Genomic DNA, 27,440 nt, shown 5'->3' on the forward strand with positions numbered 1-27,440 from the left:
CTTCTCTATTGAATGTTTCTTTGCAATGACATTGAGCCTTACCGTGTGAGCAGCAGCAGACAGGGGTGTACGCTGAACTGGAGTCCTCCTGTGACTGCGATTATCCCACAGGACAATTTGGCCAGAGTATGTTCCACCAACAACCAGGTTGGGGTGAAAACGTGCAAAGCAGACAGACATCACAGAGGACTAGAGCAAAAACAGGGTAGAGAATGAAGTAGAGGGGTCAGTTCAATTGTCAGTCATCTGCCTTTCTGTTCCTTAAGAAGCATGTTATAATCAATACTCTCAGGAGTGCAGTCCTGATCCTGAATTCCCTGCGCACCCAGGACTTCCAGTGAAGTCAAAGGGACCCTTGCAAAGAATGCAAGAATGGCCCCAATATTTGTAGTCCCATTGGTCCTAGAGAAAAAGTGAACAACAGGGCAGGCTTTAGGCACTGGTGATGAGAAACCACCACCTAAGATACCATATGTGAGATGATGATGGGAAAGTGCCTCCCTGGACTTCTTTAAAAAAATAAAATAAAACCTAATATTTTCATTTGCCTTGCACCCAGCAGGGAGATCCTTGTCCCCCTGGCAACCCACCAGGGAAATCCTGGATCCCTCTTGTACCACCCCCCTCCAAGAGACTCCTGCCTCCCCTCACTCCCCCACAGGAAGAATCAGGCTCTCACTTGTCTGCCCCTCAATATGTTTATCCTTGCCACTGGCTCCTGTGGCACTCTCCTCAGTGGATTACTTTAAAGCAAGGCAAAAGATTCTGGGGTACGTTTGTGAGAGAGTGGATATCCCCAATCCTTTCCTCATCTGGGGGGACGTCTAGCTATAGCCCTGGGGAACACAGTAAGTCAGACAATACCTCTTTATTGGATCAACAAATATGTTATACAATACACAAGTTTTGGGGCCAAGGTGGTCCCTTCTGAGTTGCAAAAGGGCTCACTTTCCCTACCACTGTCACTTGGTCTTGCAGGAGCAATATTCTTTAATTTACTGAGGGCTGGATTTACTATTGGGCTGTAGCTGAGGGGGTGTGGAACCAAGATGTGGTACCTCCCAAACTACCTGATATGCTGCTCTGCAAGGCACTGTGAAGTTGGGGACATGGCTATGGCATTACTTCCTCTCTGTCCTCTCCAGAATAATGTGCAGCCTCAAGTCTACCAGGGAGCAGTCCCTGCTCTCCTCATTTGTGTAAAACAAAGCATCCATTATTCTCTCCTTAAGGAACTATGTTCCATTTCTGATGTCTCTGATTCTGGGTACATGGCCTCCATTTTATGGAAATTGGAAAACAAAAGTTATTACCACCATTTAATTTTCTGAGAATTCCTATACAAGTAAAGACTCGGTTTGCAAAAAAAGATGCAAATGTCACTTTCCTCAGACAACCCATGGGGACAAATTTTAGCCTAACTGATCAGTTGGTTATCATTAGAGTGTCAATATGACAGTTAATGGTCACAATTATTTTCTTTTACTTTCAGACTGTTTCACGCTAATGGCAACTGGGAAATTACCAGTAACACACGTATCTGTTATATTTTAATGGTTAGATATTTTAAATTGGTTAGATATTTTAAATGATAAATTAATCCATTGTATTCAGCAATTAAATGTACATAAATTATCATGCTTCAGTTGCATGAACTGAGCTGCCAATATTAAGGTAAACTTTGTTTAAACAAGTTGGTTGCATAATTAGAGAAATAGGAATTGCCATACTGGGTCAGACCCATGGTCCCACCAGTCCAGTGGCCTGTCTTTGACAGTGGCCAGCACCAGATGCTTCAGAGGAAGGTGTCAGAACTTCACTGTAGGCAAATGTGGCATAACTTGTCTTTCAAATTAGGTCTCATCCTGGTCTCTAATACTAAGATATTGGCTTAAAACCTGAAGCATGAGGTGTAATAAACCTTCCAAAATGTTTATCATTAACTATAACAACTCTGGATAGCCATAATTGGGATGAAATAGAATAATCCGAGCTGTCCCAATTAAACAGTTTCTACTGAACTAACACTGATATATCCAATTTATATTCTATAAAGCTATATAACGTGGCTCTAAAAAAATTCAATAGAAATGAAGTGAATTATAATATATTGTAGGGATGGCCAATCCTATACATTTGACCTAGCCGTCTCCAACACAGTGGAACAGTCTAACACTATCTCCTTCTCCCTAGTTCTCATGGGTGTTCTCCCTGACCTCCCTGACCCCTTTCCTTCTCCACTAAAGCTTTCATGTGGTTCTACACTGTTATGCTTGCCTGTTTTAGCTCACTTCCAGCTGTGCAGGGAGCACAATTATTTTATGGTCAGTTACAGCATCAAGAATGAAGATTTCGTCAATTTCAAAAAGGACTCTTAGGCATATAACTTTATATAAAAATATTCGTAGTACTACAGCATCATGATGCATTTAAAAATCAAGTATGATTCAGTTGCCATGCAACTTTCACAGATCCCCCAGACGTTATAATTAACAGAACCCTACATCACACATTTTACATTATATCTGTTCATTTAATGGCTTTGTGAGTTGTTTTAATCAACCCATCACATACTTTATAACTAAGAAGACAGATCTTCTGACATGCAGTGAAATAGCCAGATGATTCTAAAATAATCTGGTTGAACCGCTGGATATACACCCACAATGGGTGTAAGGCTACACTTATATTTTAAGAAACCTAAATTCAAACAGTCATTCCACAACAAAGTTCTTAGTTTGTCTGAAACAAGCTTGGAGATGCTGAAGCGAGGCAGAGAAACCATGCAGACGGTGTATTTTTAAATGTTGTGTTTTCACGGTTAGAATGTTTTTGAATCCAGAATCCCAGAATACATTTGGATGGTGAAGATATAAACTGCCAAAGTGTGTTTTTCATAAAGTTTGAAAATAACCCTTTGCTATGATTCTGACTTAGAAAAAAAAACATTGCTTCTAGTTTTACACATCCTTCCAAAGTAACTCACATTTTTCAGCTGATGAAATGTTCATGTCCTTTTAATTATGTCAGTAATATTTTTCCATTGAAGGGAAAATCCTTTCAAATATTAGACTTGACCAACTTAAGGACCCCATTCTACTGTACTTAATAAGATGATTGTTTCCCTGAAGTCAATGGGAGTACCCACATGAGTAAGGGCTGCCTTCATTTAGCTATTTTAAAAACAAAGGGTTCATTTCTTAGCCTTAATAGGAGAGAGCTGCAAGCAGGTCCCCTGACAATTTGAGCAACCCTGTGCTTGAGCAGAGCAGAAGAAATCATTCCCACTGATTCTCCTCTGGCTCCAGGGTGTATCTTGCTTCCAGACTCAAATACTTGGGGCCTGATCTTGCTCTCACTGAAGTCAGTGAGAGTTTTGCCATTGACTTCAAAGGAGCAGGAACCATCTCATGGTCAGTATTAAAATAATAAACAATAATAATTAACCATTTGTTGTGCTTCTGCAATATCTTTCAACTGAGAATCTCTAAGCACCTTCTCAACATTAACCAATGGAGCATCCCAACATTTCAATGAAGTAAGTTTCAGCAACCACTGAGCCACCTCTTGTTGATGAATACAGCAGCTAGTTACATCACCACACAAAATTTTAGGGCAGGAAGGCGAGGAGAATACCATACTGAGCTCCCACTGATGGAAGAATTTAGGTTGCCAAAATTACACAAATTAGGTTATTGGGATTAACTCTACACTCACTCAAAGTGCAGTGGAACATTAGTGACCACAAGTGGTCAGGGCCTCCAGCAACCTAATGAATGCTATCACTAGGATGAGACATTGTTGCTATAACAGCAAATGCAGTTGGTTCAGTGTCATGAACTGAATCATCACCCATTCCTGACCCAGTGCAGGCCAGAAGATCTGATAGGACTGCCACAAAACCTACCGAAACTAAAGATAATACCTTCATGTCTGAGACTAAATATAAATATAGAGCATGATGTTCAAGGTGCCTTATTCTGGCTGCCAAACCAAGAATGGCCAACTGAGTTATCTGAATGAACACAGAACATTGTTCCAAATAGGGCTAATATTATTGGAAGAACTGGAAGACCAAAGACACAACAAATTACAAAAGACTACAAAAGATTGTTCTACACTGGACTATTTCAGACAATGTTTTCTAAAAACTACTCTGTAACAATAATATAAAGGCTAAACATTGTGTAAATCCTGTGCTGGAACCTGTGCCATCAATAGATTATGTACCCACAGAGAGCACTACAGACTGCAAAATATTGTGGCATGAATGTCAATGAACTGAAGGGCAAGTCATGTGTACACACTCATACACACTTTATGGCTATGGCGTGTGCTCTAGATTGTGCCTGATCTTATGTGTCACTTGACAACACATTTAGCTGACGTTTAGTGGCCAAGAAAGGGGCATAGTACATAGAAATGTTTGCTGGGTCTATTATTTTTCTTACATTTTCAATAGATTATTTAATGTCTTAGGCAGCCATTTATGGGCTAAAATAATACAGGATTCAGCTTTGGCATATTTTTCAATTCCTGGGTGCTGGAAATGAAGTAGAACAGATTTCACATTATTTCCCCGCCATAAATAGATCTGTGAGGCTTTATTTAAACTTTTTGGGGGGTCTATGCAAATACCCTTATTTTCTGATTTACTTGGTTCCCGAGGATGCATAGCCATACTATGCATACTATGCATTCCTATCATTTTACATATATTCATTCCTCTCACAAGCACGAGAGAAAGACAATTTAACTTGTGTCTGAAAACAGTTACAGACAGGAAAACTGAACCCATTTTGCTCCACCCAGAAGTCTGCCGTTTAAAAGGATGGAAGTTGAATTGTCGTAGACTGTCTATTTCTGAATTTATTTATGCAAAGTAGTTTTTCTTATTTTTTTTTGTACCCAATTCTAGAGAGTAGATAATAGGAGGGAAGGATGGAGAGTTTTGCAGAGAATGTAATGTGGACAATTTACCGTATGCATATAGTACCTACATATTATGGTGAAGGGTCAGAGAGAGAGAGAGAGAGAGACATACCACTTACAAACTACAACCATGTTTTCTTGACCAATACCTTCAGTCCCCATAGCCTGAGATTTGAGCCAAAACATTCAGATCTGAACTTAGATCTGACTGCAGGCAAGTGGGTGTTGAATAATGGAGTGCCCAGTATGAAATCTGTAGGAGAGAGGGTTACTTTTTTAAAATAAGGAAATGCTGTGATGAGGTGAGGGTTATTTTTTCAAAACCATGCTGGAGTTCCTCTTCCCCTTCACTCCATCTTCTATCCTGCGCTCTCAAATTTTCATGTGCAAATTTTCAAAAATGTACACAAATATGCAATCTACTGGTTTTTGCTTTCTGGATATTAGTGGGTCTTCTATTGGTTCCAAACCACTGCTATTGGGTTTTGTGACTTGTACTTTAGGTTCCCGTCCGTATCTCCAAGATGAACCTTGCTGCTAGGCCCCCGAGTGGTGCTGCTACCTGACTTGCATTCCATCATGCCTGTTCTCTCACATAAAAGAGGGTGGACCGCTCTCACCATTGCTAGATTTGAGGGTTCCAGTTAGCCCAGGCTTCACTGGGGTTAGAGAATCGCACAGCTGAACTGGAGGCTGCAGGCACTGGTTAGAACAAACTAGTACATTTGCTCACAAAGTTTTAAAACTTTGGCCTGAGGCTATAAACATCAAGAGCATTGTGGGAAACTTAATTTAAGAAATAAAACATGATATGGTTGTACTGTAGTCACAGCAAAGTGCAGGCTCCATTCAGACAAAAAGTTACACACACCTTTCGATAACTGCGGACTAAGGGAGCAAGGTGCCACACCCTGGCACCTATTTTACCCTGGACACGGAGGGAATGCTACAGAGACAACCGGAGTGGCAACTTTGTTCAGATGCCTTTCTCTCCTAACTCCACACCACTGCACTCAATTTACACAGGCCCACGACTCTCTTTAAGTGGCTGGCAAAGCTGTTTTTTATTTTAGAAAATTAATGCAGCCCAGTTTTGGATTAGTGATGGCATATTCCCTGAACCACAGATGCTCAGGACAGACAGTCATTTGGATTTTCCTGACTGGGAAGCCTGACCTCGGTACCCACATCAGATGTGCATAGGGCCATAGAGACTGGCTGTCTACGCTCATGTCCATATATTCAGATGGCACTGTGCCCAACCACCAGTTGAACAATTTCACTCAGACATGAGTGCTAAATAATAATGACTTTAAATGGACTGCCGTGACTGTATTTTGCGAGGTCTCTTGTGCAGGAAATCATTCCCCTAAAGCAGCACCCATGCTGGTGCCAGGTGCCTACATTTGATGACATCTGATGGGCCCCAAAAGAATATTTCATGAGTGATCAGAAGGGATATAAGGAGTTCACAGGCATTTCTATCTGCCAAGAAGCCAGATTATATTGCAGCAGGCACCTAGGAAACCTCTGAAGTCTATCTAGTGTAGACGTGCATATGTGAATGGGCATTACTGCCTGTACATGGGGGTCAGGGGAGGCTAAGCTTCCCCTGGTGCAGCCGTCACCCTGCCACCAGACACCTGGGCTGTTGTGGCCCCACCTGTGCACTGCTTCTTCCCTTCACTGTTCTGCCCCTTCCCCAAGGCCCCCACCACCTGCTGCTGCCTGGTAAGTCCCTCCTCTCCTCCACTCCACCCCCACCCTCCCCAGAGGTCCCCACCACTTGTCACATCCCTCCTCTCCTCCACCCCTCTCCCCGTGAGACTCCCTCCACCTGCCACATCCCTCCTCACCCCCCCCCCCGCCTCTGCAAGACCTTCCTGCCTGCCAATCACACATCCCTCCTCACCCCTCGTCCCCGCGGGCTGAGTGGGGCCTCGGGCAGAGCAGGAGGCAGGGCCTGGGGTAGAGTCGGGGGGGGACATGGGTGGAAGAGGTGGGACAGAGAGCTAGCCTCCCCCAGGGGAAGCTTCAGTCCCAACTCATGTGCCGCTAGGTACCATCCTGAAGGTAATTCCACAAAAGACAGTACCAGGACACAAAATGAATAACAAAGGAGTGCTACAGAGCCCAAGATGCATGTCATGTATTGCATGTCATATGCAAGTATACTGTATGCTTGAGGAGGTGAATCCTATTCCTTGCTTGAGACCCAGTGAAATGAACACTCTTCTATGGCTAATGAAGGGATACTATAGACACATTTGGACCTTCAAGGTAGGCAACAAAGGCTGTCTATAAACAAAATACCCACCAACCCAGATACCAAATAAAATCCTTCTCCCAACCTCTCCCTGTATTAAAGGACCAAGGATTGAAAAGCAACATAGCAAGATCTGATCAGATCAGTGATTCATCTAGTCACCAACAGATGCTTCAGAGGACGGTGCAAGAAGCTCAGAGTAGGCAATTATGGGATAATCTTCCCCTAGAAAAAGTTTCTCCTAAACCTTAATAGCTAGAAGCATGAGAAGCTGTTTCCCTTTCATGCCTCTTACTTATTTTTAATATCAACTATTATTATTCTGGATATTTACGTTATCCATATAAATGTTTAAGTGTCAGATTCTGCAGAGATGGGGCAGGAACCTGGATCTGTGAGGTGTCAGTCAGGCAGCCACCACCTCCACACTATTACTTGGCAACCATAGATACTGTGGAGATAAATACCACAGGAAATACCTCCTCAGAAGGCCAAACTTACAGCTTCTCTTGTCGTCCCCTATTGGTCCAGGCACCCTATTTAAACCCAGGAGAAGTTTCAGGAAGCATCTATACTATAAGGTGGGCTCCTCTGACAGCTGTAGTGATGGACCTGCCACTCAGCTTGGTCTTGGACTTCTATCCCTGGGCTCCAACTCCTGGTTTCTGACTCCAGCTCTGGCCTTTAGTGATGCTCCTGGCCTCTGACTGACACTGTTCTGTCCAGCAGGCCTGACTTCCCAAAGCCCAGTCATGACACTAAGCCCTTTTTTAATCCTACAAAGCTCTTGGCTTCAATGCCATCTTGTGGCAGTGAGTTCCACAGGATAATTCTGCATTATGTGGAAGAGTCTCATCTTTCCTAGGTTTGGAATTTGCTTTCTTTCAATTTTGCTGGATGTCCCCTTGTTCTTGTATTAGAAAACAGGAGGTCTAGAATTTCTCAATCATAGAATTCACTTTGTGATCAACAGAAGTCCTGCACAAGGTACACATGCAGAAAAGACAAGATATGAACTGTGGCTACAAGAGGAGATTTCTCCCCTTAGCATTCAACAACACACCTACCAAAAGCCATGCCCGGGAAGACCACAGGCGTGTCTACATGAGGAAGTTAGTGTGCAGCAAGCTCGTGTGTGAATTTACAGCATGCGAGCTACTCCAGAGTAACTTGCCATATGGACACCCATACTGCACATTTGGCTAACGTGCACCAAAGCACTCATCACACACTACGAGTCTCCACATTGGCAGTTAGTGTGAAGTAGCTAGTACAGTGGTTCTCAACTAGCAGTCCGTGGGGGGCCACGAGCAGGTTTTGGGCGGGTCTGCCATGCATGGCCAGTGTTAGATTCACTAGGGCCCAGGGCAGAAAGCCAAAGCCTGACCCAGCCAGCCTGCAACCTGGGACCCCGAGCCTCAACACCCAGGGATGAAGCTGAAGCCTGAGCAACTTAACTTCGTGGGGCCCTGGGTAATTGCCCTGCTTGCTACCCCTTAATACTGGCCCTGGCTTTCATATGGAGAAAAACAGTTTTTGTGGCACAGGTGGGCCGTGGAGTTTTTATAGCATATGGGGGGGGGGCAGGCTCAGAAAGAAAAAGGTTGAGAACCCCTGAGCTAGTACACTGTAAATTCACACTCTAGCTTGCTATAAACCAGGGGTCGGCAACCTTTCAGAAGTGGGGTGCCGAGTCTTCATTTATTCACTCTAATATAAGGTTTCGCGTGCCAGTAATACATTTTAACGTTTTTAGACTGTCTCTTTCTATAAGTCTATAATATATAACTAAACTATTGTTGTATGTAAAGTAAATAAGGTTTATAAAATGTTTAAGAAGTTTAATTTAAAATTAAATTAAAACGCAGAGCCCCCCGGAACGGTGGCCAGGACCCGGGCAGTGTGAGTGCCACTGAAAATCAGCTCACGTGCTGCCTTTGGCACGCATGCCATAGGTTGCCTACCCCTGCTATAAACTAACAGACAAGCCTTGGGTAGTTTATCTGTGGTCCTCACTTTCCTTAAAATGCCTGTGTTGCTTTGTAATATGAAACTGAACCACCCTCCTCTTGATAAAAAGAACAGGAGTGCTTGTGGCACCTTAGAGACTAACACATTTATTTGAGCATAAGTTTTCGGATTGCATCGAATGGAACATATAGTAAGGAGATATATATATATACACATACAGAGAACATGAAAAGGTGGGAGTTGCCCTACCAACTCTAAGAGGCTAATTAATTAAGATGAGCAATTATGCCCGCTGAATTCAATGGAAAACCTCCATTGACTTTAATGGTGCAGGATTGAGACTGGAGCTGAGCAAGGTGGTTTCTTCCTCAAAACACACTTGGCTCTTAACAAATAATAAAAATGCTTGGATAGTATAAGCTAGAAAGATACTGGAAAGTCTCCAGTCTCAAAAGAAGATGTGATGGACCAATTGATGGGGGGAGAGAGGGCAGTTTGCTTCAAGACTACATAATCAGTTATTGTACCATGCTGAGCAAAGGGCAGAAGAGGCAGCAATAGCTGTGTGGTCAGTTTTCTCAAATAGTTCTGAAAACGTAACCAAAGAGACAAGCAAGAAAAATTTCACCCTATACAAAAGAGTCTTCGTGCTGTGATGTGTACTTGAAAGTGCTGATTCTTAGGTTGTGGAAGCCTTTAATGCAAAGACTCTCTACATTTCCCCACCTCCACCCGGGGCCTGCTCCAGCTTTTTTGCCACCCCAAGTGGCGAAAAAGAAAAAAGAAAAAAAAGAAAAACCCGATTGAGCTGCCACCAAAGTGCCACCACCGCCAACCCAGACATGCCACCCCAGCAACAGATGAACTGCCGCCCCTTTCTATTGGCCGCCCCAGGCACCTGCTTCCTTCGCTGGTGCCTGGAGCTGGCCCTGCCTCCATCTCCCTGTAAGGAACTGTGAAATGGCATCTAAAAGGATTTTGCACAATTATTTGTGGAATCAGAGGAAATTCAGATTTTACTAAAAACTAAATAAAAGCAGCTGATATCCTTCACATATTTTTTTTAAAAAACAAACACTTCTTCAAACCAAAGGTCAGAATCCCATTTAATTAAAAAAGGGAAGTTTATACTTGGGTATGGCGTGTGTTGACATCTATCCCTTTGATTTACAAGAGTATGGACTGGAAGGAACAGACTGCTTTATTCAAGAGAAAAAAGGAAGGAGGGGGCCCAATTTGACAGGAAAGAGTGTAGGTTGCATTAACTTCAGTGCTTGCTAAAACATGAAGGATTAATGGCAAAAAGGGAGGAAGCATTGTGAATGTCTCCAGTTTAGGATCTTCAAAAATGTTTGGGGTTTCTAAGAATGTCTCACCCAACCACATAAAAGCTACATCAAGAGACTCAGCCACACGACTGCTCTAAATCCAAAGCTGGTACTGCTCCATTTCTACCATCAGACCAACTGACTTGAAATGTAGCCTCAAATTAAATTTATTTTTATTGAAAAAGTACTAAGTCCTTAAAAAGGAGGCAAACAGCACGTCAGGAAACTTAGCTGCTTCTCAAGAGAGGTTTACAAGGCAGGTATGCAACAGATCTGGCATCCAAGAGTATTGTATTGCAGCTGTATTTGAGCACAGTGGCCACGTTTTAAAAAAAGCATCAGTTTTTATACCTATAAATTCAACTAAGGGCACAAATATTAGGTTTTGCACCTTAAGCTCTGTGTCTGCAGGTGCAAACCATGTAGTTAAAGGAACATGTCAGATCTACGCCCACAAACTGCTCCTGCGAAAAGGGAACCTGAGCTTTATCTCTTTTAAAAATACATTCCTTAATGGTATTCAACTTCATAAACCAAAGCTACGAAATAATGAAACAACTGTAAGCATGCAGTCTTTTCTGAACATCATTCTGAGATTGTTAGTTTGAGAAGCATTGAGAAATAATAATGAGAACTTCTTTTAAGCATAATACATCAAGGCAAGTGTGTTTTGCACCTTACTTAATTGGAGACTGTGCTTAAAGCCCACGAGGCTATTGAAGTGCTTAATGTTAAGCATTAGCTTAAGAGTTTTAACTAATCAGGACATGTGTGCTCAGGATCGAGCCCTTAATCTCCCTGTGCCACGGTTCCCTATTTGTTAAAGGAGGAAGATAACACTTCCTTTGTTTAGCTTTTTAAGTAGTCCATAATTCTGTAAATGGGACTCCTCAAATGACGAAGTTAAGCACATGCCTTGGTATTTGTGGGATTGAAACTTTAGATTGTAAATTCTTTGGGACAGGGACTCTCTAACTCTATCTGCCTATAAACTGTCTCGCTCAATAGTCCCTCAATTGAGGTCTCTATGCACTACCATAATAAAATAAAATAATTCATAGCATTTACTCAGCCCATTGATAAGAAAAGTCAGACACTTAGAAGCAATTTGTACCCTGAATAAACAGAAACACTTTTGAAAAGAGTGGGCAACATTTGCTGCTGACTTACACATTGAACAACCCTTTAGAAATGGGGAGGGTTGCACATGGTATATGGCAAACCAGTGTATTTAGTTTTCCATTGACAGTTCTGAGTCTGCTGCTGGCAGTGGCTATTTTGGTAAAACGTGACATCAATTTTATGTCATTGGCAGTATGGGGATCCAGTGTAAGAGAATATCAACCTACTTCCGACCTGCTTCAATACTGGCCATTAAAAATATGTTAAATATGTAAACAAAATGTTTTAATGATCACTTTATGACTGTCGCACTAAAACAAGCAGATAAAGTATTTATAGTCTCTGATACAAATTGATCCATTTATGTATTCATTTTGATTTAAAACAAAGCAGCTCCAGACCAATAGGTGCCCATCCAAAGCTCTGGGCACCAGTGACACAATTTAAAAACACAATACTAAAGGAGCTGCAACATAAATCATCCAAAGCAGCAGCCCGTCCTCTTCTCCCAACCCTACTGTACATTGTCTAATTGCCAGTGAGAAGCCAGCTTTACCAAAGTATTTCAGTGCCTGAAGATGCAGACAGGCATCTAGTGGGAGTTTTGTAAACCTAAATACCTGTGCAAGGCTGTTCCTAGATCAATACAAATTAAACAAATATCTTTTTTAAAGCAACATGGCTGTCAGCAGCCGGGGACTCAGCTATGCCAAAAAGCATTGACACCAACTGCATTTCAATTCACAGGGAGATGTGCATCTTACCTTTGAATTTCTCTAAACAGTTTGCCAGAGAAGATGTGTACAGCTCTTTTCATGTGCAGGTAAAATAATGCTACACTCAACATTTTTGTCATTACACATTTTATTGAACTGGGCTTCTAATGTTAAAGGGTTAAGTACAACACAGGTAGCTAAAAAGGAAGGTCCTCAGCCTGTCAATGAACCCCATTCTACTCTGGTGGGACCACCCTCCTTTTAAGTAAGCAGTAATTCAATCTGCATGTTACCTCAGTTGTGTTTGGGCTTCGTCCAAGTTAAGGAAATCAGTGTGATAAATTATAAAGAATTGTCTGCAATAATTCACAAAGGGCCCATAACTGAACTGAAACAAAAGATCTTAAGTTTGACTTTATAGCTCTATTTGAAATGCTTTACTCTTCATTCCCAACAGGTCATAAAGAAATATGAAAATTCTTTGTTTTTTTCTACTCACCATAGCTGCTTAAAGACAAGGTCTGGTGCAGAATTTCAGGGCCAGTTTGATTAAAACCACTGACAAATACTGTAGCAAAATATCCTTAAATCAATCTCACATTCAAAAATGCTACTTCCACTAAGACTTGAAAATTATATCTATTTTCATCCTTATGTGCAGTCCCTGATTTATGTAGTGAATATATTTTAATATAAGTAAAAGCTGACGATACAAGATTAAATAGGTACCTTAGTTATTCTCTTCCATTACCTCTACAACTCTCTTTTTCAAACACCACAGAATATACTGTACTGAGTGCCAAAAGTGTTCTAAAAGATACAGTATCTTTATTTTTGGACAACTTTTCAAAAGGGGCCTCCTGTGCATGCTCAAAGTCATACTTGCATTATTTGTGAACTACCTGTGCCTGCAGGTGATAGAATTTACAGAATGTGAGCAGCACCCATTTGTACAGAAAGGGAAGGAGTTCAAGCTAGTTGACTTTGGTCAAACCTGTTCACTGTCAGATTTGTTTATTCACCAAAGACTTAGTGATAGGAACATTTTATGCATTGGAAACTAAAGAGTCAGTGAGATTCAAAGATTCCAAGGCTAAAAGGAATCATCATTAGTCTGACCTCCTCTATAACCCAGGGCATGGAATTTCCCCCCAATAATTCCTAAAGCAGATCTTTTACGAAAACATCCAATCTTGATTTAAAAATGATCAGTGATGGAGAATCCATCACAATCACTTGTTCCAACAGTTAATTTACATGTTATTTCTAATCTGAATTTATCTAGCTTCAACTTCCAGCCATTGGATCATGTTATACTTTTCTCTGCTAGATTGAAGAGCCCATTATTAGATATTAAATATTAAATATTTCCCATGTAGTTACTTACAGACTGTAATCAAGTCCTTAACGTCTTTGTTAAGCTAAATAGATTGAACTATTTAAATCAATCACTGTAAAGCAGGTTTTCTAATCCTTTAATCATTGTTGTGGCTCTTCTCTGAACCCTCTATTATTTATCAAGATGGTTCTTGAATTGCAGGCACCAGAACTGGGCACAGTATTCCAGCAGAAGTCATACCAATGCCAAAAATAGAGGTAAAACTACTGCTATTACTCACATCCCCTGTTTATACATCTCAGTATCACACTAGGCTTTTTGGCCACAGTGACACATTGGGAGCTCGTGTTAAGCTGATTATCCACCATGCCCCCCAAATCTTTTTCAGAGTCACTGCTTCCCAGGATAGAGTCCCCCAATCTGTAAGTATGACTTACACACCACATTTCTAGATGTATACATTTACATTTAGCCTTATTAAAATGTATATTGTTTGCTTGCATCCATTTTACCAAGCAATCTAGGTAACTCTCAATCAGTGACCTGTCCTCTTCAATATTTATCACTCCCCCAATTTTTTGTCATCTGCAAACTTTATCAGTGATGATTTTATGTTTTATTCCAAGTTTTTGATAAAAATGTTAAATAGCCTAGGGCCAAGAACTGATCCCTGTTGGACCCCACTGGAAACTTACCTGCTCTATGACTACTCCCTGTTTACAATTCCATTTTGAGACCTATCAGTTAGCCAGCTTTTTAATCCATTTAATGTGCGCCATGTAAATTTGATATCATTCTAGCTTTTTAATCAAAATGTCATGTGGTACCAAGTCAAACACCTTACAGAAGTATGAGTATATTATGTCAATATATTACCTTTATCAACCAAATTTATAATCTCATCAAAACAAGATATCAAGTTAGTTTGACAGGATATATTTTCCACAAACCCATGTTGATTTGCATTAATTACATTACCCTCCTTTAATTCTTTATTAATTGAGTCCCATATCAGCCGCTCCATTATCTTGCCCAGGATTGATGTCAGGCTGACAGGCCTATAATTATGCGGGTCATCCTGTTAACCCTTTTTAAAAACTGGAGCATTAGCTTTTTTCCACTTTTCTGGAACTTCCCCAGTGTTCCAAGACTTATTGAAAATCAACATTAATGGTCAAGTGAGCTCCTCAACCAGCTTTTTAAAAACTCTTGGATGCAAGTTGTCTGGACCTGCTGATTTTGAAATGTCTGACTTTAATATCTTCTGTTTAACATCCTCCAGCCATACAAGTGGAGTGGGAAAAAAATGTTATCACCACCATATGATGAGACTGTATCATCTGTTTTCCCCCAAATACAGAACAGAAATATTTATTGAACACTTCTGCCTTTTCTGCATGTTTATTGATAATTCTACCATTTCCATCTAGTAATGGACCAGTGCTTGAGAAGTGCATATCCAAAGTTGCATAGGCACAAATGGAGGCCAGGTTGGGGCCACTTTGAAAATATAGCTCTTCAGACATTTTCTATAGAATGAACCAGATTTTTAAAAGTATTTTATTTTAAAAATCTGGCTCATTGTAACCTTTAGGAAAAGCCTGATCCAAAATACACTGAAGTCAATTGAAACGTTCCCTTTGACTTCAATAGGAGTTGGATTGGGCCCTAAGTCTCTGGGTGCACAAATAAATACACCTCTGCCCAGATAGAACGCTGTCCTTGGGAGCCAAAAAATCTTACTGTGTTATAGGTGAAACCGCGTTATATCGAACTTGCTTTGATCCACCAGAGTGTGCAGCCCCGTCCCCCCGGAGTGCTGCTTTACCACGTTATATCCGAATTCATGTTATATCGGGTCGCGTTATATCGGGGTAGAGGTGTATAACATGTTGTTGATCACTGGCAACTGAATGAGCTCATTTGACACTCTCCTAAAGTATTCCGCCATCTCCTTCCTGGACAAAAGCTTGAGTAAACAGATGCCCACTTAACACTAGTCCCCCAAAAGCTAACAGAACTGGGCTTTATCAGACCAACAGGAGTAGCAAATTCCATACTCAGAGTGATGGTTAACAGAAGCACTAACTGATCTCAGCTGACACAATAGGACTATAGTTTCCATGGTAGCCGTGTTAGTCTGTATCAGCAAAAAACGAACAAACAAACAAACAAACAAACAAAAACAATTATGAGTCCTTGTGGCACCTTAGAGATTAACAAATTTATTTGGGCATAAGCTTTCATGGGCTAAACTTAGGTTTTAAAACTTCAAAAACAAAAAAACTTCAAAAATAGACTCCAACATGAAGTTGCAGAAGTGGAATTAATTTGCAAACTAGATACCATCAGATTAGGCCTGAATAAAGACTGGGAGTGGTTGGGTCATTACAAAACCTAAACTTAATTTCCCCAATACTAATTTCTCTCTACTGTTACTCACACCTTCTTGTCAACTGTCTGTAATGGGCCACTCTCTTACCACTTCAAAAGTTATTTTTCCTCCCTTGGTATCTTGCTGTTAATTGATTTATCTTAGACTGACCTAACACTTGGTAAAGCACCCCCATCCTTTCATGTATTTATGCTCCTGTATTATTTACTTCATACATCTGATGAAGTGAGTTCTAGCCCACGAAAGCTTATGCCCAAATAAATTTGTTAGTCTCTAAGGTGCCACAAGGACTCCTCCTTTTTTTTGATAATAGGACTATGGCAGCCATGAACCAAACCATGTAGCTCTTCATAGGTGAAAAACAAAGTCTTTAAGTGATGCCAGAAATAAATTGGGAACCTGCACAGACTTTAGAGAACAATTATATGATGTTCTTTATAGCTAAAACTGTTGAGCAGTGCATGTTATTCCCAGGCCCAGTGGACTTCAAGAGTAGCCTTATGTAGAACACCTTGCAATAAATCTGCAGGCCACAAAGGCATTCATAACTGTGGCAGGGTCAGGTCAGAAGTAAGGCTGAAACCTTCTGGCCAGATTCAGATACAAAACAACACTTCTAACCACTGCTATTTCTTGCAAAACCAAGAGCAGTCAGGGGTCCGAAAGTACCCCTAAACTGTGAACTTCACTGACAATGGGTGAACTTACCCCCTGAATAATGAAAACACATGCCTCCTGCCACACCTTCTCCATAGCTACCAGTATCACTTCCATCTGGACTGAGCTTTCGTCAACTTGTTCTTATCCAAGCCGCCATACGTGCTGATTGCATTGCAGTCCAAACCAGCTCACCATCTCCTCTAGTGATCTCTGGCACACATGGAAGAGGCAGGAGCAGAGGCTGATTAACGTTTATTGGGGCCCTGGGCACAAAGAACATTTGGACCCCCCCATAGTCCGGGGGTCGAGGAATGCCAGAACTGGGGAGGGGGCAGGAGGGCCATGCCCACCCACTTTTTTACATGGGCATAGTAGCCTTGGGCAAGCGCAGAGAAACAGTGGCAGGGGCTGCGCTTTGTGGCTGGATGATCAGGAAAGCACTTACTTGATCACATGCTCAAGTCCATCCTTAGGAGAATGCTTAACCATGTGCTTAACTTAAGAACATAATTAAAGTTAAGTAAGTACTTCAGAGTTTTCCTAAACAGGGATTCTGTTTTGATTCAGGGCCTCTGTGGAGAGGTGTCTCCACATGTGGATGGGCTGGCAGAGTGGGCTTGGTCGAGACGCCCTTACATTCAGGTGATCCCTGGAGGGCAGAAAAGTCTCCTGGTGGCTACTGAAGTATCTGAGGCTGCATTAAGTTATACTTGGGGCCAAACTGGCTCCTGGATAACCTCAGATTTAAGGGGGAAGGAAGAGAAGCCCATAGGTGGTATAGAGCCTCCTTTATATATGTTTAATTTTTGTTTTATTCTAATTGTTTCTAAGCAGTTGACATTTTGTACTCCTTAGTCTGTGTCACTTGGGCAAACTTTTATCAGTTCACTGTCAAAATAATTACAGTAATCTTTTCTTATCTTTTGATTTAATTATACCTTCTACTTAAGATTGACAGACTTTATATTTGCCCAAAGCCATCACTTCCAGTAATGTATCATTTACAAGTGGTGTCACTGGGTAATTAAAAAAATTGAAAATTAATTGAACATTGCAATTAGGAACATTGATAGAAAGATAGATCACTACAAATAAACAGCTGTATTGTGGAATCTCAGACTAAACCACCACAGGGAAATCTGTGTTTGAGCAGCAGTGAAGAAACATGAGGATTATTATTGCTTTGTCCGTGATTGACACAGTTCCAGTATGTATATACTAGCTCTATACATACAGCGCATTATGGAGAAACAGTAGTCACTCTAGTTAAGAAGGAAGCTTCTCAGTATAAGCCCAATTTTAAAAACCCATGCAACTTCACAGAAGAAATCCTATTCCTCTGAAATTTCACAGGCCTCACATCTCATCCCAGGTACATTATTTTTTTTCTGAGAAGTTGGAAAAAATAGAAAAGAAATGTTAAAGTTTTGAAGCCAAATCTTCAGTTGGTGTAAAAGAGAATAGCTCTACCAATTCACACCAGCTGAGGATCTGGCTCATGGAGTTGAAAATTTCTTTCTCAATGTCTTGAAATGTTTCCTGTTTTTTGGCTCATCATAAAAGGTACAGGAAGCCAGGAGGCAGGGGCGGCTCTATGTATTTTGCTGCCCCAAGCACGGCAATCAGGGAGCCTTCAGCGGCATTTCATCAGAAGGTCCGCCGGTCCTGCGGATTCGGCGGTGGTTCTGTGGGTGATCTGCCGGTCCTGTGCCTTTGTTGTACCCGCCGCCGAATTGCCGCCGAAGCTGTGAGACTGGCAGACCTCCTGCAGAAATGCTGCCAAAGGTTCCCTGACTGCCGCCCTCACGGTGACAGGCACGCCCCCCCCCCCGCTTGCCGCCCCAGGCACACGCTTGCCGCGCTGGTGCCTGGAGCCACCCCTGCCAGGAGGCATGGTTCAGTGAATTGGGAAAGGCCTGGAGATGAAGGGGATTGACAGTTACAAGGAAAAGGAGGGCAAAGAAGGAGACAAGAAGAGGCAGTCTCCTACCCATCTTAACTTTAAATACTGATAACTGTCTAGAAATAAAACTTTAGGCACTTACCGTTTTAAGTGTGGCTGAAAGCCTCACCTTTTACCCATTCAGTCTCTTCCACTGTCTACCCTATATCCCACCCAGGTGTAACTCCCTGCACACGCACCTCCTATGGGCTTGTTAAACTCCATCAGAGTAGAACTCTGGGTTGATGGGCCTCATGAGATCTGTTAGAGATCTGTTGGTGGATATTTTACACCAACCCAGTTTAAACTTTTGATACCTAAAGAACTGGAAAATTCAGTAGCAAAAAAAAGAGCTTAGGTTAGAAGTGTGTTTCAGTGAAGTCCAGTTTTACCCAAAAAGCAATATTGTGCTGATTCTTACTAAAATATTACTTAAAAATGAACCAACCAATCAAATGTTATAAAAACTACAAACGAGCACTTACAAGATTCAGCCAGTACCTGACTACCATAGAGTTCTTCATACTAGGGATGCCCTCAGTATCCACTCTTGGCTATCCTACACTCATTCATGATGAGTTCGCCCGGATCATAAAGACAAAAATCACATTTCTTCCATACAATACTACATGAGCATGCATACACACACCCACACACACTCTTCCTCCCCTCATGGAATAGATAAAGAGCATGGTGTGGAAGGAGGAAGGGCCTTCTCTGAGCACAGTGCAAGGAGAAATAGTGGCACAGGATAGCCTACTGTGAGCTATAAGAGGTACAAGCAACTTCCTGCCAATGGACAGAAGGGTGACCTGCCAGCTGCACCCCTGAAACGTGTTCAGATATGGATCACAGCCCGTAGAGATGTGATTCAGAGTTAGAGGAATGAGGTGAGGCTATGGGCCACCAGCATGCATGCTAACATCACCAACCAGTGCTAGCTAACAACATCAGTGCACATGTTGCTGCTAGTCAGATAAGCAACAACATATAGCCTGCCCTGGGTCACCTAGCCCCACCAATGACAGGATGTCTTTTGTGCCATGTATATTTCTGACAATGCATCATTACTCCAGTGCATATGCTTAGGGATTCAACCCAAATAACTAACAGCAAAGAGCAATACTGTACATTTCCTGTGTACTGTTAGCCTAATCCAAATATTCCTCCATTTACATATTATAAATACAAGATCATAAAGATTAACCTTGTTCTTCACATGAAATGATGAGTGATTTAGTGTGTGTCCATAGAGTGGGCACAATATATAACCTAGCCACAAAAACACTAAAAATACTTGTTATAAGAACAGCCAGAATGAATGAATGATAGATGTTAATCCAACCCTAATGCATTTTGTTTTATAGATAATGAAAATATTTTCATTACCTCCACTATGAGATTTTTTTAAAGCATTCTGGCTCTTCCACACATAACATTAGTTTGGCATTTCACACTAAAGTAATTGGATGTTAACTTCTTTCCCAGGACATTAATATACTTTTTCAAGATATAATCCTGTTTTTAATAGAATTTCACCAGTTTTTGTCAAGTTAGACTTATGGTATGTCATCATTTTTGTAATATTGTTCGTGTTGCGTTATGTTTATATAATGTAGATGAAATTATTGTATGACACCATGAATGCCTTGGTGAGAATTGCTTCATAAATGAAATGATTAGTTATCATCTTCGGAGCTCCAGTAAATGATGTCTCATCCTACAGAACAGAATATGTAGCACCTATTATTTGACAGTTTTAAAATCTACTTGTAGAGAATACATACACTTCCTATTTGTTAATTTTCAAAAGGTTCTTTGCCACGCTCTGAAAAATCTTCCATTGACAATTTCAGCATCTCAACCAGTGAGTGAATACTTTTATTTTCACTTTATGGAATGCAAGGGGTATTAATCATCATTAAATTAATGCTGTCCTTATACAAAAGTTCTTTTCAGGGAGCTGTTTGCCAGCCATCCAGCTGTGGGGGCAGAGGGTGGGAAGCTGTTGATTTTAGACCTAAGGTAGGGGACAGTTGGAGTCAGGCTTTTAGTGATGGATTCTTTGGCTTTTGGGGACTTTAGAGCACTTCAAAAGAGTAACTGTTCTGCATCTTGTGCCAGGTAACACAGTATGAGACTTCACTGTTCACATAGTGCTCCCACAGAGACACAAAAACATAAGGTAAAATAATTTACTCATATATGGACCAAATGCACTCTATTGGAAGTAGCTTACACAGAGAACACAGTTACATAACCTAAACAAAACAGTCATGCTTATGGCTGTTTATCTATCATTTGCCATATGGCTGGGGAATTGCACAGTGCTTTATGTCCTTTATGGCAAAAAATTCTGCAGAGAGAGATCTCTATTACTTATTGATTTCAGGTCTGATACTGCATTCCTTGCACCCTCCAGAATCCCATTCCGGCGGGAGTTTTAGATGTGCAAGAACAATTTTTCACTGTAATGATCATATTAACTAAAAGAAAGCTATGCTTTTTTTCTTCCTCCATAAAACATTTTAAATTAAATCTTAAAATGTATCCAAATCTGCAATGCCTAATGTACTAAACACCCACATGAGCAATCACATGATTTGATTATTTTTCTGACAGTATATCAAATCTGTATTTTTTATCAGTAAAGTTTGCTCCAAATTCTAAAGCAAACTGACAATGTTGTATTTTTTTAAGCATCAAATAATTTAAGGCATCTGTGAAGAAATGGTTTTGCAAAGGTATCCCTTTCAGGACACTTTGTGGATTCTGTCACCGCTTGAGGTTTTTGCAAACCATCAATATCACTATAATTCTCTTTAATGAAATAGAGGTTTTGAATGGGGTCTTTCCCCCCTCCCGTAGGTAGCTAAAGCTTTTAAAAATATTACATGTCTAACTTTAAAAATGAAAAGGTTAGGTTTTCTACAAATTATGTTATATTAAATTGCAGTAATTCAAAATGGTATCAGTGCAAGTGATCAGACAAGCAGGATTTGGAACATTTTTTAAAATCATAGAATGTGTAGCATAAGCTACATGGCTGATATAGTCTTTAAATCAGGTCTAATAGAAATAATACTGCAGCTTTAAGCAGAGGAAATGAATGCTGTTGGTAAAGATTCATTACAAATCATGAATTTTAACACATAAAAAGTGAAACACGGCTGCTAAAAATGACAGCATAACATTTCAAGCATGTCACACTCTACCCCCCTCAAAAAAGGCTCTTAGCTGTAACTGTTTATAAAATTTTCTGTCCAAGAAAAGCAATATCTTGTCATTTCTTAATTCTTTGATTAATAACTGAAATCCGAGTTTCAAATGAATAAGGAGATAGATGCTAAACATTGCTAAAAGCAAAGGAGCATTCTGGTGCTAGCTGACTTCTCTCTTTTTGTTTTTATTCTTCTCAACAGTGTTCATATGAGTCATAGTGTTAATTACTAATTCTGAAACAACACTCATTTTTGTATTAGCACACACATCATGGACCGCATACTATTATGTTGTTATAATTTACACAGTAGCCTTGGTATGCATGGTGCTTTACAGGAGAATATAAAGGTGAGATTCAGTTCAAGATAATGATATATCAAAGTTATAATGAAAAATAGCTTTGGAAGGTATTGGGAGTATAAAGATAAACAAAAGGGAAGGGATATAGCTCTATGGGACACAGTTCCTTTCAGAACAGAGCTAAATGTTAATGGCATCATAGATTTCTTGAGATTTTCCTCCCACACTTTGAGTTATGAAATTTGCCATTATTTTATTATAAAGAAATGAAGTCAGTTTCAAATGGAGTTCGAGTTGATAGACACTGTGGAAAAATGTGAATTACTTTTCATTTAACTCTAGCAGCTGATACAACCAGTGGATTACAGTAATAACTGTGAAGGTTCAGTGTCAACATAAATTGTAGGATATGGTCCTGGCCTACAACATTTCATCCGGGTGATATCCTTGGTCTCAATAGAGACAGCTAAACCACTTCCCATGGGTCACATTCCACCTTTGAGTGAGTCAGTGCAATTCTTGTTGACTTCCATGGAAGCCGTTCACAACCATCAAAAATCCAAAAGTAGCTCAACTGATAGTTATTTTACTAGGCAATGGCTAGAGGCAAGCTAAATAGATAAGAGAAATAAGGAAAGATGGCTAGGTTAACAATAGAAAAGAGCAGGTATAGTGAGTGCATCAGAGCTTAAGGTGCAGTTTTCTGAAATTTATCAATATACGCGAGATCAACTTTCTGGGTATCTTAGAAGATTACATATATTAGTCCAAGAAATTCTCAGGATGGAGTGAAAGACACAGAATTTTACTCGTACATGCAAGATCGGTTTTTACAAGGTTGTTGGCATGAATCACTCCTAACCAAATTTAGGATCAAGGGTATTAATCCAGATGGCAGACATAGAAATATTCCCTATGCAGAACTCTTGTTTGAGTTCAACTGAGAAGGAATGCTCAGATTAAAAAAAAGAGAGAACAAAAGCTTCATCAAGAGATAGCAGGGATGGGGAGACCCATTAATTAAAGCAGCCTGTAGCTGATAAAGGAACATCCGGTACTGGGGAGAGCAATTCTGCAGAGGAGCAGTTGACGTAGTTGCAGATAACATGGCCAATATCTGCTTCCCCCCATTCAGAAGAACATATATGTTTCAGTTGTGGACAGTGAGGCCATTTCATGGGAGACTGTGAAATTCTCCCAATCCTGATTTAGTGCACACATGCCAAGAACAGGGCAGGGCAGAGTACTTAGTTAAAAGGGCCCAGAGGCATCTACAAGAACCAGTGTGGGGTGGTTACTGGGCATGCTTAGTAGCTGCCTCTGAAGTTATGCAGTGGGTTTCCATTAAGGGCAAACAGTACGCTGGGCTCCAGCCATCCACCATCTGAGAGCTGAGCCAATTCGACTTCAGTAGGGAATGGTTATAAAGGGGAGTTGGAGACAGCCCTGTGGACTCAGCAGATAACAGCACATGTGGTGAGATCTGCATCTTAGAGCCTGTGCTACTTTGGATCAAGGCTACAGACTCCCTGTCTCTCTGGAAGCTGAGAAGACTGTCACCTACTGACTCTGCTGGCCATGAAGATCTTTGGACCGTTGATGCTGAAGAAATTCTAAGGGATCTATAGGGGAACTATGGAGCTGCCAGTCTCCTCTGACTCTGAGGAGTCTAGGTGACACATGCATGTTTGATGTGAGACTCAGAGGGCATCTCTGTGAAAAGATCAGAGGGGTGTGTGTATATGTGTGTGCACTTAGGTATACCTTCCACAGAAGTTTATGTAATAGCAACAATATGGGGAAACCTGGGTGGGAAAACACCAACAGAGTTCATGTGTGAAAGTTGTTTAAGAAAACTTTGCACAAGTATTGCAAATGCTAGTTGCAGATATTTATATTTTAAATCTTATTCTTTAAGAAATTGTATGGCACTTCCTCTTGCCACTGTAATACTTTAAAAAAAAGTCTTGGAAGGACTGAACTCTGGTCTTTGCTTCAGCAGAGAAGTAGGCTGAAGTGCAGGAAAAGAGAGGGAGTGTTTTAGTTTCACATATTACCTCAGCACCTCGCTAACCCATTACACACACACCTCCTGTCCATTTGGGTGCTCAGCACCTTTGGAAAACAAGCCTCTGGAGCACATAATATATCTGAGGGAATTTATGTTGACTTTGAAAGAGCAGACAACAACAAAGGAACCAAATGAGGGAAAAAAAAGCAACTCTAGCCAACACCAGCCGCTAAATATAGTCTTTCACTTACCTCAGTGCATTTAATTCTAAGATATGCCTTTTTGATTCCATCCATTCAGTTGAAAAGGGGAAGACCACACCAAGATAAGCAATGAAGAGTGGTCAAACACATAACTTAATAACAGTGTATAGAAGCCACTACAGAAAAACTAAGGAAGAATGAAACATTTTGTGGTGTGGTTAAGTGGCTGATTACTATACTCAATCCACCAATATTTTCCAAGCATGGACAGCTTTTATTGAAATTAAAATAGAAAACACAAGGCCCATATCCCACAAAAAATTGACAGTTTACTAAAGACATGGAATCTACCAAGTAAGTATGACTGCATGGCACTGTAGGAAAAGGACAGAAATAGATGCTGCTACTAAAGATGCCAAACTGCAAAAAATATTTGTTTGTGATTATGCTAAAAGTCAATCTGACTCCTTGAAAGAACTTTTAAATGATTACTCCTTCCTGAAATAAAAGTTGCTGCACATAGCCTCTTCTCCATAAAAATATGCTGAATTAAGTTACTTCTCCCATAAATAAATTGCCCAGGGAGGTGTGGAATCTCCTTAATTGGAGATGTTTAAGAGCAGGTTAGACAAACACCTGTCAGGAATGGTCTAGATAATACTTAGTCTGGCCATGAGTGCAGGGGACTGGACTAGATGACCTCTTGAGGCCCCTTCCAGTCCTACGATTCTATGACTCTGTGATTTTCAGTGTCATATTTGTACATAACACTGCACTTCTGAGATGTTTGGAAGAGTCACTGCAGAGAAATAGAAAATGAATAGCTCAAGTATTCATCTAAAAAATACATCAAAATATAGTCAAATAAAGTGTATGACTTTTTTTGCTGTCACTTCGATTACAGATTAGAACTTCTTAAATAGTGTAAAAAACAATGCACAAAGAGTCCACCAAATTAGAAAAAGAAGTTTGACCTATTTGTAACCCTTTCCTAGTCAGCTAATACCTATGGCTTCTGGCTTCCTCTCCCCCTCACTAATGAAGTAACTGATTTATTTTAAAATCTAGTATCTAGGTACCTACTCCCTGATCCACTGGCAGGGTCTCTGCCAGAGTGCTGGATAACAACCCCTATTGAGGGTCTGGGGGTGGGTGGGTGCAAGCCTGCTCACATCTGAAGGCCCCTCCCTAAGGGTAGGAGCTACCGGATCTAGATCTCAAGTCAATAGGAGGGACAACTAATGACAAACAGGGACAGGAGTGAGGGTCACAGGTTCATAAGCAGGGAGCCAGAGGATGACACCAAGTAGAGAACCCGGGACAGCGCCCCCTGCTCCTCGAAAGCATCCAGGGAGCCAATGGATGCAGCCCAGAGGAACTCTGCCCAGATACATGAGCAAAGGGAGGAGCAGAAGTAGGTCCCACAGTTGCAGATCACCTTCCCTTCCAGCATCCTCCTCCTGGTATGGTGGATGGCCACCTTGACCAGCGCCAGGAGAAGGTTGATGAGGAGGTCTTGTGACTTTGTGGGGCCATGGATGGGGTGTGCATAGATCAGGAGATGTGGGGGAAAGGGCAGCCAGAACATGAGAAGAAGGTTCTGGAGGAGCCAGAAAAGGGGCTGCAATCTGGCGCATGTGAGGTAGATGTGTGCCAGGTTCTCCTTCACGCCACAAAAGAGGCAAGAGTTGGGGGTGTGTGTGAACCATACCAAGTACACGGGCCTTGGAACCAGGATGGAATACACACTGGCCCACCAGGGCGCCTAACCCTCCACAGATGGTAGGAGTTCCTGCCACTTGGTGTTGGGCTGGGACACAAGGGTGAAGAAATGAAAGGTGTGGAGCATGACTGTGTACAGCTGGGATAGGTGCAGTTCACGCAGCTGGCTCAGATTACGCAGAGGGAGTGGTTGTGGGGAGCTCATGGGGCCGGGGCCCAATGACAAGATCCAGAGGGCCAGGGGTGAAGGGCAGGCGGGGAGCATCCTCCCGCAGGACCCCTTCAAGGAAAACCCAAGAGGTGGAAGGTAAGGCTGCCCTCACCTCCTGGAGTACATCCTAGGGGGGGTGGAGAGTCCCATGTGTTGGCCAAGCACCAGTGGATACACCCAGGCCTCCCCCCCACCCCGGTCGTAATCCAGCAGGTCTGGTTAAATTAGAGCCCTCGGAGGAGAAATAGGAAGGCATGTGGTACAGTGCTATGATGGACTACCTGCACCATAAAGGAGTCTCTGCAGGACCTGGAGGCAGAAGACATGGAACTGACCGTGGAGGCAGAGCAGGCCCTGTCTTCCTTCCTCCAGGGGGAGACTCAGAATCCCCGCAGAGACCCAGTGCAGCCCTGGCAAAAAGAACTCCAGAGTTAGCTGCTCAAGGCAAGCCAGGTTACCCTGCAGGTTCAGGGTGCTGAGCCAGTGCCAGAGCATGGACAGGACAAGCTGGTTAAACACGAGTACCCTCCCCTGCAGGAAAAGGCATCAGAGCAGTCCCATCACCTCCACAGCTGCTTAGCCACCCTGCCCTCCAAGTTGTGCCAGTTCTCTGGTGGGGAGGGATGGGTGGTGGAAAGGTAGATGTCCAGATAGAGCAGCGGACCCACACTCTACCAGGTGACCTAGAGCATGGGTGGGAGGAGCTCGTCTGCACTTGTCCCCAACCATCAGGCCAGAGCTCTTGACCCAGCTGACCTGGGAAGAGGAGGCCACCGGAGAGACAGCTTGGCAGGTCTCCAACCACGCCAAATGTCCAGGTCCTGGACCACGAGGAGCATGTTGTCAGCCTACACTGACAGGAACACCCACAACTCTGGCTCGCGGAGCACCAACCCAGTCAACCTCCTGTGAAGGAGAAGAAGGAAGGGCTTGATGGCCAGAGTGTACAGTTGGTCTGACAGCGGGCAGCCTTGATGCCCCCTTCGATCAAAGATGACAGGTTCAGTCAGGGTCTAGTTGAGCCAAACACTGTGGAGGCGTACAGCACCTGGAGAAAACCCACAAACTGGGGCCCGAAGCCAAATGCATGCAGAGTGCCT

The 27,440-nt window shown here is 41.9% G+C and overlaps 1 protein-coding gene across 4 annotated transcripts in view; it reads right to left on the reverse strand.

Annotated features, from left to right (window-relative positions):
- DYNC1I1 (dynein cytoplasmic 1 intermediate chain 1) overlaps nt 1–27,440 on the reverse strand; it is a 241,604-nt gene that overhangs the window by 54,782 nt on the left and 159,382 nt on the right. For all 4 annotated transcript variants that reach the window (XM_045004527.1, XM_045004526.1, XM_045004524.1 and 1 more), the window contains one exon: nt 43–189. In XM_045004527.1, coding sequence (XP_044860462.1) covers nt 43–189 — 147 coding nt within the window. The remainder of the gene's footprint in view (nt 1–42; nt 190–27,440) is intronic.

The sequence above is a fragment of the Mauremys mutica genome, chromosome 2 (genome assembly GCF_020497125.1).
Source record: "Mauremys mutica isolate MM-2020 ecotype Southern chromosome 2, ASM2049712v1, whole genome shotgun sequence".
NCBI classification, from domain to species: domain Eukaryota; kingdom Metazoa; phylum Chordata; order Testudines; family Geoemydidae; genus Mauremys; species Mauremys mutica.